This window comes from Capra hircus, chromosome 1, assembly GCF_001704415.2.
Source record: "Capra hircus breed San Clemente chromosome 1, ASM170441v1, whole genome shotgun sequence".
Lineage (NCBI taxonomy): Eukaryota > Metazoa > Chordata > Mammalia > Artiodactyla > Bovidae > Capra > Capra hircus.
The window spans coordinates 1,599,787-1,611,831 of record NC_030808.1 but is presented as its reverse complement, the minus strand read 5'-3'; the positions used below and the strand labels follow the sequence as shown (position 1 = coordinate 1,611,831).

At 57.2% G+C, this 12,045-nt stretch overlaps 1 protein-coding gene across 2 annotated transcripts in view; it reads right to left on the bottom strand.

The window, feature by feature from the left end:
* Window positions 1-12,045, bottom strand: part of URB1 (URB1 ribosome biogenesis 1 homolog (S. cerevisiae)) — a 76,985-nt gene that overhangs the window by 32,098 nt on the left and 32,842 nt on the right. The window contains exons 15-22 of one of the 2 annotated variants that reach the window (XM_018047870.1): window positions 11,015-11,134; window positions 9,428-9,544; window positions 8,603-8,741; window positions 7,639-7,809; window positions 6,171-6,457; window positions 3,918-4,160; window positions 2,854-3,033; window positions 581-1,439 (exon numbers count right to left, since the gene is read on the bottom strand). In XM_018047870.1, coding sequence (XP_017903359.1) covers window positions 581-1,439; window positions 2,854-3,033; window positions 3,918-4,160; window positions 6,171-6,457; window positions 7,639-7,809; window positions 8,603-8,741; window positions 9,428-9,544; window positions 11,015-11,134 — 2,116 coding nt within the window. The remainder of the gene's footprint in view (window positions 1-580; window positions 1,440-2,853; window positions 3,034-3,917; window positions 4,161-6,170; window positions 6,458-7,638; window positions 7,810-8,602; window positions 8,742-9,427; window positions 9,545-11,014; window positions 11,135-12,045) is intronic. The other variant, XM_018047918.1, reaches the window with a different exon arrangement.

The following is a 12,045-nucleotide window of genomic DNA, read 5'->3' as shown; positions in this document are numbered from 1 at the left end:
GGTCATGATGAGATGGTGAGCACTCAAGTCCTGAACTCACTCGGGAATAGGAGAGGGGCAGGGAGAGCCACGGGCTGTACGAGTGGAGGGCCTCTTACTTTGTAAGAACCTTTTTTTGTCATTGATGTTATCAAGCCGTGCGGCACAGAGGCAGAGCAGAGAGCAAAATGCCATTCATACATACTGGTAAAAAGGAATTAAACTGGGGTGATCAGAAAGTGCCTCAAATCTGAGACCCAGTGGGGGAAGAGAGAGAGCTGGGTGTGGCTGAATGGCTCTACTCAGCAAGCTCAACCAATGTGCTGGATGGTGGGGAAAGGGGCAAAGGACCCTCACCCAGGCGAGGCCCTCTCCCCCTAGCGAGACCCAGATGGAGCTGCTCCATCCTTGGCCCCCAGTTGCCACAGCTACTGCCCCAGCTTCCTCTGGGTAACTCAGAGTCGACTCGGGAGCTGGGGCAGACACCAGGGGGGAAACAGAGCTAAATGGAACCCTGGAACATGAGGCTCCAGGGCTTAAGCGTGGACACACGTGGAGGAAGGGACGGGGTCCTACCGGCTGCCCCCAGCCGCCCCTTTACCTCCTGTGGGGCGTGTGAAGCGCCCCTGCGTCCTGCCCTGCAGGTACACGTGGACGACGGGGAGGAAGTCGTCTGGGGCCTCCCGCAGGCGGAGTCTGGAGCCAGCCCGCTGGCACCAGCACTCGAAGCGCAGCCGGTGCGGCCAGCTGTGCCGCAGGAGCAGGGCCGCCGTGGCCAGGGCTGCTGGCGTCCGCCGTGCCAGGCAGTCGTCGAGCAGGGTTAGCCCGACCGCGGGGACCAGCGCTGGCTCCCTTTGCAGAGCCCCAAGCAGCACGGTGTCCAGCTCAGCCACGGCCAGCATGGGCAGCAGAGCCGCCAGGCCCCGCACGTACTCGGAGGCCCAGAGGAGCTCCCCACTCTGCGGCTTCTCCTGGGCGTGGCTGCTCAGCAGCTGGACCAGGGTCCTCCCGAGGGCGGTCAGCGGTTTCTCCTTCCGGGGGGGCTGGGTGGGTCGCTGGGTGGCCAGGCGGGCCTCGGGCAGGCTCAGCAGGGCCAGGATGACCTCCCGGAGCGGGGCGTCCTCCATGTAGGGGTGCAGCTCCCGCAGGGCCTCGAGCGGAGGGAGGAGGGTCTTCGGCGTCGATGTGGCCGAGCCGGCCCTCGGGCTGCGCAGCTCACGGAGGACACTCTGGGTGACGGCCTCCGAGTACCTGGCCAGCAGGCCCAGCTGACCGAGGCTCCGCAGGGCCGGGGCACTGGCCACCAGCAGCGGAAGGATCCCCGAGCTGAGGCTAGCCGCCAGGAGCTTCACGAGGACCGGGCTGAGGGCATGCGGCGGGAGGGCCTGCCGCTCCAGGGCCAGGAACCAGCCCTCCAGCGTGGGGTGTCTGAGGACAGCCACCAGCACCTCCTCCAGCGTCTGGAACAGAGCCACAGGGCAGAGGCCTCAGCTGCCGCCCCGCCAGCGGCTGCCCTCGAGCCGGACAGACAGCAGAGGGCAGCTTTCCTTAGCCACCCTCGGCCTCAAGCTCATGCTTCCCTGCCCTTCTTGGGGGGTGCCCACAGCACCCCAACCCAGACCCACTCAGAGCTGTGACCCCACTGGAATGCACCTCCTCCCGGATGAGACCAACGGGCCTGGATTGTAACTCAGTTGGAGCCCCTCTGCCCTGAGACCAGCAGGAATCTGATGAACGGAGGCTGAATGAACTAACTGTGCAGAGAAACTGCTCTCCACGGTCATTCAGGCAGGCCGGGGCTACGCAGAGATGCTGACATGCGATTATGATCCATCGTCTTCTGGTCTCTCCCTAGCAACCTTGCCCTCCTAAGTAAATCCGGGCGAGGGACGCGAGTACCACCTGACCACAGGGACAGGGTGGCCTCCACTGAGAAGAGATTCTGTGGTTGAGGGAGGTGAGCAGGGCTTACACGAGCCAGAACTGAAGGTGAGCCTGCGTCCACTCTCAGAAGGAGACTAGGCCCTCAGGGAACAAACTCTGACCCTGAGACTAGTTTAAACCACTGAGCAGAAAGCAGCCAAGCACCCTTTGCTGCATCAGAGAGGGATCTGATTCAGCCGTGCTGCACACGGTTCCTAGCCAAGGAGGCCACCCAGCCCCTGGGGATAGAAATCTATTTTTCTCCTTATTTACTCTTCAGGGAAGGGAAGAGGAGCCTACGAATTTGCCAACTGAGCTTTCCCAAGTGAAAACAGCAAAGCACAGATTAGGAGTGCTATGCCTGGCGACTGGCTACAGATGGCTGTGCACCAACCCCGCCCCTGCCCCAAAAGCCCCTTGGAGACCAAAGCAAGGGAGCCCTGCATTTGATTATGAAATGAGGAACATGCCTGCTTCCTGAACCCCATATAACATCTCAAATGGCAAAGGGTGAGAAAGACTTGGTTGGGCCTTAGGTAAGCAGCTGATTGCCAAGCCACCAACAAGAGAAGGAGGCTCACTTTTCTCGGGCAGAGTGGTCGCTGGAAGTATTCACAATGGAGGGCTGTACCCCCACCCAACCTTTACTCCATACAGGCCACAACCCTTTACGAGGAAAAGATGCAGGCTGGGTTCTCAGGGTGCGCGGGGCACACAGTGGGAGGGAAAGTGTTCACAGAAGGGGAATGTGAGCACCCAAAGTGAACGTGCCTCCCTCGGGATGGGGGTGGGGGTGCGGGTGGTGTTCGGTATCTCCTCTAGTGGCCTCTGCTTTTCTCTGCTTCCCTGCAGTGAACAGGTGCTAGCTTCCAACCAGAATGTAGGGAAAACCGGCGTCTATAACCTCCCAGGAGAAAGGCCAACAGGAAAGGGGAAAAAGGGTGGCCGTACCTTGTCACTAGCCAGCTCCAGAGAGGCCATGGACTCCATGTCCACAAAGAGGTCGGACTCCGCCTGGGCGGCATGGCACTTCTGCTGGTTCTGGGCGTCCAGCTGCTGGCAGTGGATGACGAGGCGCCGGAGGAGATCCAGGAGGAACTGCAGCAGGGGCGGCCCGGCACTCCGGCCCAGCTGTGAGGCGAGACACACGACCCTCAGGCCTGGAAGGGCCGACACTCACCGCCAGGTCCCCCGGGACAGATCGGGTGACGCTGCCAGAAACCAGGATCAAAGAGGGAGACGGGCCTCAAACGGCAACACCAACAACATCGAAGTCATGTCTCAGTAAGACGTGCGTGCTAAGTCGCTCAGTTGTGCCCGACTTTCTGTGACCCTCTGGACTGTGGCCTGCCAGGCTCCTCTGTCCATGGGATTCTCCAGGCAGGAATACCGGAGTGGGTTGCCATTTTCTCCTCCAGGGCATCTTCCCCACCCAGGGATCGAACCTGTGTCTCCTGCATTGGGAGGCGGTTCTTAACCATTAGCACCACCTGAGAAGCCGTTTTAATTAAGACGTGTTCTCCTAAATCTTCATGGAACACTGAGGTTTGTTTTGACCAAGATGAAGAGGAAAGGCCCCCCCACCCCCACAAAATCTAAGCTAAAACTCTGGTAAAGCACCTCAGGGACAGAACGCTCAACAATGAGCCATCAAATTTAAACTAGTGAAGGAAGATGGAAGGCCTGGCCGTGACGCTGACCTGGTCAGCCATTGGCAGGGCCCCGTCCTGACCGATCATTGCCTGGGTGACCAAGTTCAGCCGTGTTGGGCTCCCCATCTGGGATCTAGACCTCTGCTCCAGGGAGAAGGGAGCCAGACCAGCCACCCGGGCGCCCGGACTATAGGCCTGGCCAGGGCCCGGTGCACTGGCCACCACCCTCCCCACATGCAGAACAAGCAGGGCGACAGCAGGGCCCTGAGATGCTCCAATCCACACTACCACTCAGTTCAGACCCGACTGGCAGAAGCCACACTCGCTGTGGGCGGTGATGCAGGGACCAGGGGCAGCACTCACCTGGGCGAAGTTCTCCACGGCGCTTCTGATGTACAGCAGCAGGTGTTTGGCGGTACGCAGAACCTGGTGCATCGGGAGGCGCAGGAGGGCGGCCCGCAGCTGCGCCTGAACCCCCTCGTCCAGGAGCGGGAGCCCGCCTGGGCCCTGGCCTTGGTCCTGACTGGCGTAGGCCGTCTGCAGCAAGGAGGAGAAGGACGGGGCCGCGGGGCCTGGCGGGGCAGGGCTGCCTGAAGTCTGCAGCGGCTGGGGGACAGCAGAGGTGAGAAGGGCAGACGGATCAGCCCAGGGGGCCAAAGGCACGGAGTGTGGCAACAGGAACGGGCGACACGCACGACAGTGGGGCGCTTCACAGAAAGTCACCCACTGATGCTGAAAACCACGGGACCCCGTCAAGTCCAACGCGCTCGGTCACACGTGTTTTATCCTAGTGTGTGTTCACGTGAGGGCGCTGGGTCGGGGAGATTATTTACATGCCCTGGAGAACCGGAGCTGCCCGGGGCAAAGACAGGACTTCACTCAAACAGGAATCACTGTGATCGATCCCTGCAGACTGGGAAGTCCTGCCCCGGGAAGGGGCCAGCTCAGTGAGCTGCAGACCTTTCGAAGGCCTCCCCGGGAAGGATGGGACGACAGGGGCTGCATGGAAGACAGATTCCTGAAACCAGCCTGTCTCAAAGGGGTTCACTTCTTCTAACTTCATTCCCAACTGCCATCTTTATTCACCCCACGTTGCCTGTACTGTTATACCTCCAAACACTCCGCTTCCTAAGGCCAACACAACCAGGCTACGTGAGCCCTGAAACTCAGCGGGGCTGGAGGTGGGGTCCCTGGGCCAGCAGCAGCATCAACCAGGAACCTGCTAGAGATGAAGACTCCTGGGCCCGCACAGACCTGCTGAACAGACTTGCCTGGGGACTGAGCATCTGGGGATCCGGACGCGCCACTGTGGGTGGGAATGGCCTGTGCCCAGCTCCACAGGGTGGACGCCGACCCTGGGAGCACTGTGGCACCGCCTGACTGCTGACCCACGGGAGCTGCTGTGTGGCTCTGACCAGCTCTTGACCACGGTCTGGCAGGCGGGAAGGCGGTGATAGCAGTGATGGGCCTGGGCTCTGGCGCCTGGCTGCCTGGCAAAACCCTGAGTCCACCGCTGACTGGTGGTGGAGCTGCTCTGCACCTCCGTTTCCCCATGTATACGATGAGGACAGGAAGTCCTGACCTCCTCTGAGTTGGGAGGGTTACGTGGCGGAAAAGATACATGCTGCCCTTAGAGGGCGGAGAAGGCAATGGCCCCCCACTCCAGTACTCTTGCCTGGAAAATCCCACGGACGGAGGAGCCTGGTAGGCTGCAGTCCATGGGGTCACTGAGGGTCGGACACGACTGAGCGACTTCACTTTCACGCATTGGAGAAGGCAATGGCAACCCACTCCAGTGTTCTTGCCTGGAGAATCCCAGGGACGGGGGAGCCTGGTGGGCTGCCGTCTATGGGGTCGCACAGAGTTAGACACGACTGAAGTGACTTGGCAGCCCTTAGGGGGAGGTCCTGACAAACAGCAAACACGCAATCAACCTTAGCTACTGCTACCAAGTCCATGAGGCAAGGAGTCCTGGGCTGCCTGCTTTTTTAAGAGCAGCCACAACTGAATGAAAACACAAAAATGCACACGCCAAGTGACCTTCCTGCCCCACTCAGCAATTCTCAGTCCTCTGCGTTAGAGCCAGACCTGCAGCACCCCTTTTAACAACTTATTTACCACTGACATATTAATTCTTCTTTCACTGCCCGAATGTTATTGAGTGGAGTTATTTCAATATTCACTTAACATAACAAACAGCCAGCCACCCCTGTTAATTTCTGCAAAAAGCTCCTGGTCAATAATGTGCTAAGAATGCAGTCTTCACTAAGAGAAAATGGGTTTCCTTCTTTCCTTTTTTGCTTTTCTAGTTTTAGCAGAACGTAGTTGGCTGGCAGCCTGCAGGGGCCAGGTCTGACTGCTGGGCACGCCTGGTCTAGGGGGTGCTAGGGTGCCTGGACGAGGGCCACAGGGCCAGCGTGCACAGACCGTGCAGAAAGGGAGAAGACGGGGCCTCCTCCCTCCAGTCACACGGCCAGCGGGGATTTCATTCTGCCCCATGACTGAGCTGCTTTGAATCTCGACACGTCAGCTGACCACCACTGCGCATCCTCTTCTAACCAAGGAAAATGAGAAAGTGAAGAAAGCTCACCCCATGAGCTGAGAAAAGCTACACATCTGGGCTACAAGCTGCCGTGGCCCACGGGCAGGGGCCTCCGGGGCTTCCCAGGGAAAGGAAGGCCTGGTTTCCGCAGGGTCGCCGTGGCTCACCAGGGCCTCGCGGGCTGGCTCCGGGATCCAGAGGCTGTAGTATTTGTTGAACCGGGACAGCAGGCAGCGGCAAGGCAGGCTTGGAGGCTCCAACTGGTCGTAAGACTGAAGCAGAAGACACAGGGCCAGCGGGTCTCTCTGGGTGTGGAGCAGGTCCGTGAGAACCCCAGTCAGATAGGCCACGATGCTGTCTCCTGCGTGGGAGGAAGGAGCTTGCTGGGACCATCAGTCACCCCAACTCCCACATGAATTCGAGACCCGGGAAAGATTCATCATGACTCGAAGGGATCACACGACCGCAGTGGAAGGCAGAGGCTACCACTGCAGACCACACCAGACTTTTACTTAAACATACAGCACACAGTCAGACTGCAGGTGTGGAGGCCCAGAAGTGGGAGACCCAGGCCCGGAAGAGGAGAGGCCAAGGCCTCCGGAATCTGCTTGATGCAAACCAAGCCACTTCCTCTCTTCCTCAGCAGTCAGGCGGGGACCCCACAACTGGCTTAGCCACTTCCAGGCCTGGCCAGAGCACCCTGCGGGACTGTCCACTCTCTCTTCCCCTCCACAGGCACTCTGGGTGCTGTATGTTGAGAGGACACAGATAATAAGATGGGAGCAGCCGTGATCTCCTGCACGACAACCACCCAGGAGAACACCTGACCTGTCCTGACAATGTCAAGCAAGAGACCCTTAGTCCCTAAACCACTGATGCATTGGGACGTAGCTGTTACTGCAGCAAATCCCGAACGGTCCTGACTAAGTGACACCACTGTGCTCAGTGAGTGTTTCCTTTGGTCTGTGTTTCCCGGATACCCAGGAGAGATGAAGGATTTGTCCCTTAGCATCAAGATGTCTGTTAGCTGATCAGTCGTGTCCGACTCTTTGGGATCCTGTGGACTGTGGCCCTCCAGGATCCTCTGTCCATGGGATTCTCCAGGCAAGAATACTGGAGTGGGTTTCCATACCCTTCTCCAGGGGATTTTCCCAACTAAGGGATCGAACCCAGGTCTCCAGCTCTGGCAGGCGGGTTCTTTACCATCTGGGCCACGAGGGAAGCGCTCAGCATCAAGATAATCATGAGTAAAGACCAAAGAGGAAACACTGGTGTGACCACAGGTGTCTGCGGCCACGCAAACACTCAATTTCAGGCTCATCTGTCAGATGCCCCGTTCTCCCGACAGCCGAGTCAGCCTCCAGACACCTACTCCTGCACACTGGGCCCTACCAGCTGTGCAGCTGTCAATTTGGTGGGTCTCAACCCTTGCTGCCTTGGGTTTGCTGCAATTATTTCCAGAGCCCCTGGAAGCCCACCTCCCACCCTCCAGAGACCCAGCTGGCCTGAGGCACCCGGAACACCCTGACCACGCAGGGTTACCTGCTTTGCTTTCTGTTCCAAGGAGCAACTTATTCCTGGCCTCCAGGGCGGCGGGGACCACGGCGCTGAACGGGAACGTGAGGAGGATCATGTCTTCATTCAGGACGAAGCCAACCTCCTCATCCAAGCCTTCGCTGCCCTCCACCAGCACATCCACCATGTCGAGGACATCTGGAGATGGAACGGTGGCGGGGAGTCAGGCCCAGGTAGAGAGGCACTGACGGTTTCTGCGGCAGGAAGCCCCCAGGGAGGGCACGAAAGAGAACACTTGCACAGAGGGGGACAAAGAAAGCTGAACTTCTCTTGGGGAAAATGCTTAATGTAATGTTTGATTCTAAACAGATACGGTATCATCTGTAAAAATCTTCATTATCTCTGCCGGACAAAATGCAGGATTATCTGCTCAGGTGATAATGGGTTGATGTTTCCTCGGGTGACACTGAGAAAAGCCCACAAACTTTGACCCGGATAGTCAGGGAAACAAGGCAACATCTGAGAAGCGACATGAGTGTACAGAGATTAACGCACAGACTAGGGCCGCAGGGTCTGGAGTTGAACCCTGACCGTGCTGTGTGCTCGCTGGGTGAGGCCGAGCAGACCGCTTAGCCTCTCTGTGCCTGAACTGCCTCGCCCAGACCTGCAGTGAGGACAGCCTGCCCGCTCTGGGGTTGTTTGTGAGGTTATACAAGGTAGGGTCTGTGAGGAGCTCAGAGCAACACCTGGCACAGTATAAACACTGTGCAGACGAAACTAACACAGCGCATAAGCCCCTGGACGCATTTCCTGCTACAGAAACAAACAAGGGGATTCCCAGTTCCAGAGGGGGCCAATCTCGGACACAAAGAAAGTGGGGGGACATCTGGCCTCTGCACGAGGCTTCAGAGAGCCATTCTGCTGCCTGTCTCTAACATGCCACGGTGGCTGGCTCTTCAGAAGCCAAGGAGGGCTGGGGAATGGCACCTACCGTCGATGTGGGAGATGGGGATGCTGGAGTCATCGGCGTCCTGCCGCGTCCCGGGAGCCTGCAGGGCACTGGCTTCCTGGACGAAGTCAGACGCCTTGTCCGTGTACGAATACGGATTCGCCACCAACGTCAGGAGGACCTGAGCATTGAAGAGTCAAGCGGGAAGTGTTTAGACAGTCACAGGCGGGATGAAAAGTGCGCCTAGAAGTCACAGGTGAAATAAAGGGAAGAGCAAGAATCTTAACAGGCCTTAGTAAGAGCAACACTTTTGCTGCCAAGTTTTTTAAAAAACAGTTCCTGTTGTAGAACTTTAAAAAATTATCTCCTTTTCACACTAGACTATTGCCTTTAATACTAATTTTGGTATACCACTGTGGGCTTCCTTGGTGGCTCAGATGGTAAAGAGTCTGCCTGCAGTGCAGGAGACCCGGGTTCAAGCCCTGGATTGGGAAGATACCCTGGAGAAGGAAATGGCAACAGACTGCAATATCCTTCCCTGGAAAATCCCATGGATGGAGGAGCCTGGCAGGCTACAGTTCATGGGGTTGCAAATAGTTGGACACAACTGAGTGACTTCACCTTCACTTTAGTGTACCACTAATCCCTCCTGTGAAAACGAATGCCCCAAGGGAAGTTAAACAGCACTTGATGATACATTCCCATTTTACAGATGCTAAAACTAAGTAGTTTCTCATGTCTCAGCAAGAATTAGGAAGTGAGCCAGGAAGAAAGGCCTCCTAATTGCCTAAGAAACTCCTTAAATACACTGAAGACCACTGAGTACATCGTCCTGAACGCTCCTCTACACGGGAAATAGGCACTCACGCGTTCCAGAAACTGAATCACGGCCTCCTTGTTCTCCTCCACCGTGTCATCCAAGTGCTCCAGCCACAGCTCCAGCTCTGGCCAGGTATGCTCAAACACGCCCGTGTCCCGCAGGATCTGTTGGGAGGTAGACCGCGGGGGTAAGTCAGGGCGGAACCCTGCTTTCTGAGGACTCGGCCTCCTTTTGCCCCCGGAGGAGCTCACACGTGGCCGAAGTTCCATTCAGCTCTCCTCTGTAAGCTCCAGCTCAGAATAGCACTCCCCTCTGCCAGCAACGAGAGGTGGCTCCGGGCTCCATCAACGGGAACGCAGCCCCGCGTCTTGCTGCTTATTCCTTCCCTTCGACTCCTAAAACACCCAACTGCCATTGGCAAGTCTGACTTTCAACCTGGACTCGATCCTCAGCCAGTGTGAGATTCCTCGAGACAAGAAGCCAGCCAGCCGTGCCATCTCAGCGTGGCCCCTCAAGAGCCAGGCCTGGGCTGGAAGCACCACCGTTTCTGAGGGAAGAATGTGTTTCGAGGCAGGACTTGGTGAAGTTACAGCCCCACGTGGTCGGATGACAGGACTCGGGGTCTCGGCACTGAGGGAGAGCCTGGTAGACCCCTCCACCCACGTGCAGGGGGCGGTCGTGAGATCACACACCCGCACAGGCGTGCGGAGGCCAGAGGCCCAGGCCCAGACGCTCATGCCCTCTGGGCAGCTCACATGAGGTTCGAGTGCCAGCGGGACAACCGGCACATCTAGGAGAGGTGAAGTCTTGGGGCCCTGACCCCTTCTCTGGTGCTTCCGGTGGTTAGTGAGCCTGCCTGCAACGCGGGAGACCCGGGCTCCAGCCCTGGGCTGTGACTGGCTGCCCACTCCAGTATTCCTGCCTGGAGAATCCCCTGGACAGAGGAGCCTGGCGGGCCCAAGTCCACAGGGTCGCAGAGAGTCGGACACGACTGAGCGACTAAACTCCCAGACACAATGAATGTGATTTTTGTAGTAACTCCCCCCTGCCACCCAACCCCGTGACAAAGCAGAACCAAAGAACTGGATTTCCTAACACTGCAGTTAAGACCTAAAGTAGCTCTGGAAAATTAGGTCAAGTGTAAGAAAGAAGAGGCACCAACAAGCTCATCTCCTTCCTCTAACTTTGGTGACACCTGGGCTGCGGTGATGGCCTAGGTCAAAAGGCTGAAGCCCTGGAGAGGGCTGAGTCTGGAGATGAAGGCCGAGGCATTGCCTACTAAACTGGTCCCCAGCGGGCAGGCAATCCAATGTTTACTGAGCCCGGATCACATGTCATTTTTTCTGCAGTTCTAGCTTTGGTATCCCCATTTGCCGCGAGAAAACTAAGTTCAGAGAGGTTAAGCAGGGAAGTCCGACCCCCCTGAAGGGGCAGAACCAGGGATCAAAGTGCTGACTTTCCCCACTTCACCAGGCCACCTCTCAGGAACACAACCAGGTGAAGACAGAATAAATTACAGCTGCCATAAAACCCTCTCTCCTTAAATTATGCCGGTCCTCATATATTCTTAATTCAGCAAAGAAAGACTATGCGAAATGCTTCCAGAACTAGGAACTGGTATAGAAAAGGCTCACCTTCACAATCAGAAGTTTGGTTGATGACTTGAGCTGTGAATGGCCACTGGTCACAAACATTTTCATCAGTAAGTAAAACACTGATCGCTTGCCTCCAATGATTTCTGCATCTGGGCCTTCCTGGAGTTTGAATGACAAAGTTATAACAGAGGTCACTGCTGCTGAGTGAACAGGTACTACACGCCCAGGCTTCTCTCCAGCCTCTCACCGCATCTCAACCACCCCTTGGCAAGCCTGCTGGGACGTCAGACACGAGGACCCTCCAGAGTCAGCAGGCTCAGCCCCCCAGCCCCCAGCAGCAGTGGCAGCAATAGAGTCACAGCAGGAAGCAGGGGGACCTTCGGGTGCTTCACAGACACTAACTCGCTTTATCCTCCCGACAAGCCTGAGCTGGGGACGACTGTCAGCCCCTTTTCACACGTGCAGACACTGAGACACAAGGAGGTTAACAGGCTGTTTTAATGACTGAGGTGGGACGCAAGCCCAGGAGCCCTGGTGCAGATGCAGCTCCGGCCAGAGGCTGGTGGGGAACCACACCACCCGGGGCTACCCGACTCCACCCAATACCGTACGCGCTGCATCTCCGCAAGACGCTGGTGGGATATAACTGGTCCCTTTATACATGATTCAGACTCTCAGAGGCTTCTGGGCTTTGAGCACATGGAGCTCCAGACCCTGCCCAGACTCTGCGTCTTCCCGGGGAGTCCCTGCAGCCCCGATCTGAGCCCCTGAGGAACTGGCACTTATAGAGCCCAGTAGACTCTTATTAAAAGCAAAAACTGAAGCACAGGCTACAAACTACTATGTTAATACCAGCTCTTTCAAGATGAGAGGCCTCTCTGCTCACTTTCCAACTAAATCAGCGAGATCTCAATGGTCCGGGTCATCTGGGATGATAAACCAAACAGCCCAGACGCGTCATCTCTCTGCAGTCCTGGCAGTGACTTCACCGGGTTGAAAGCAGGTCCTGGACCCCCCAAGACCCGAGAAGTCTCCTAACCACTCTGCGCTCCAGCTGCCTTTGTCTGGGA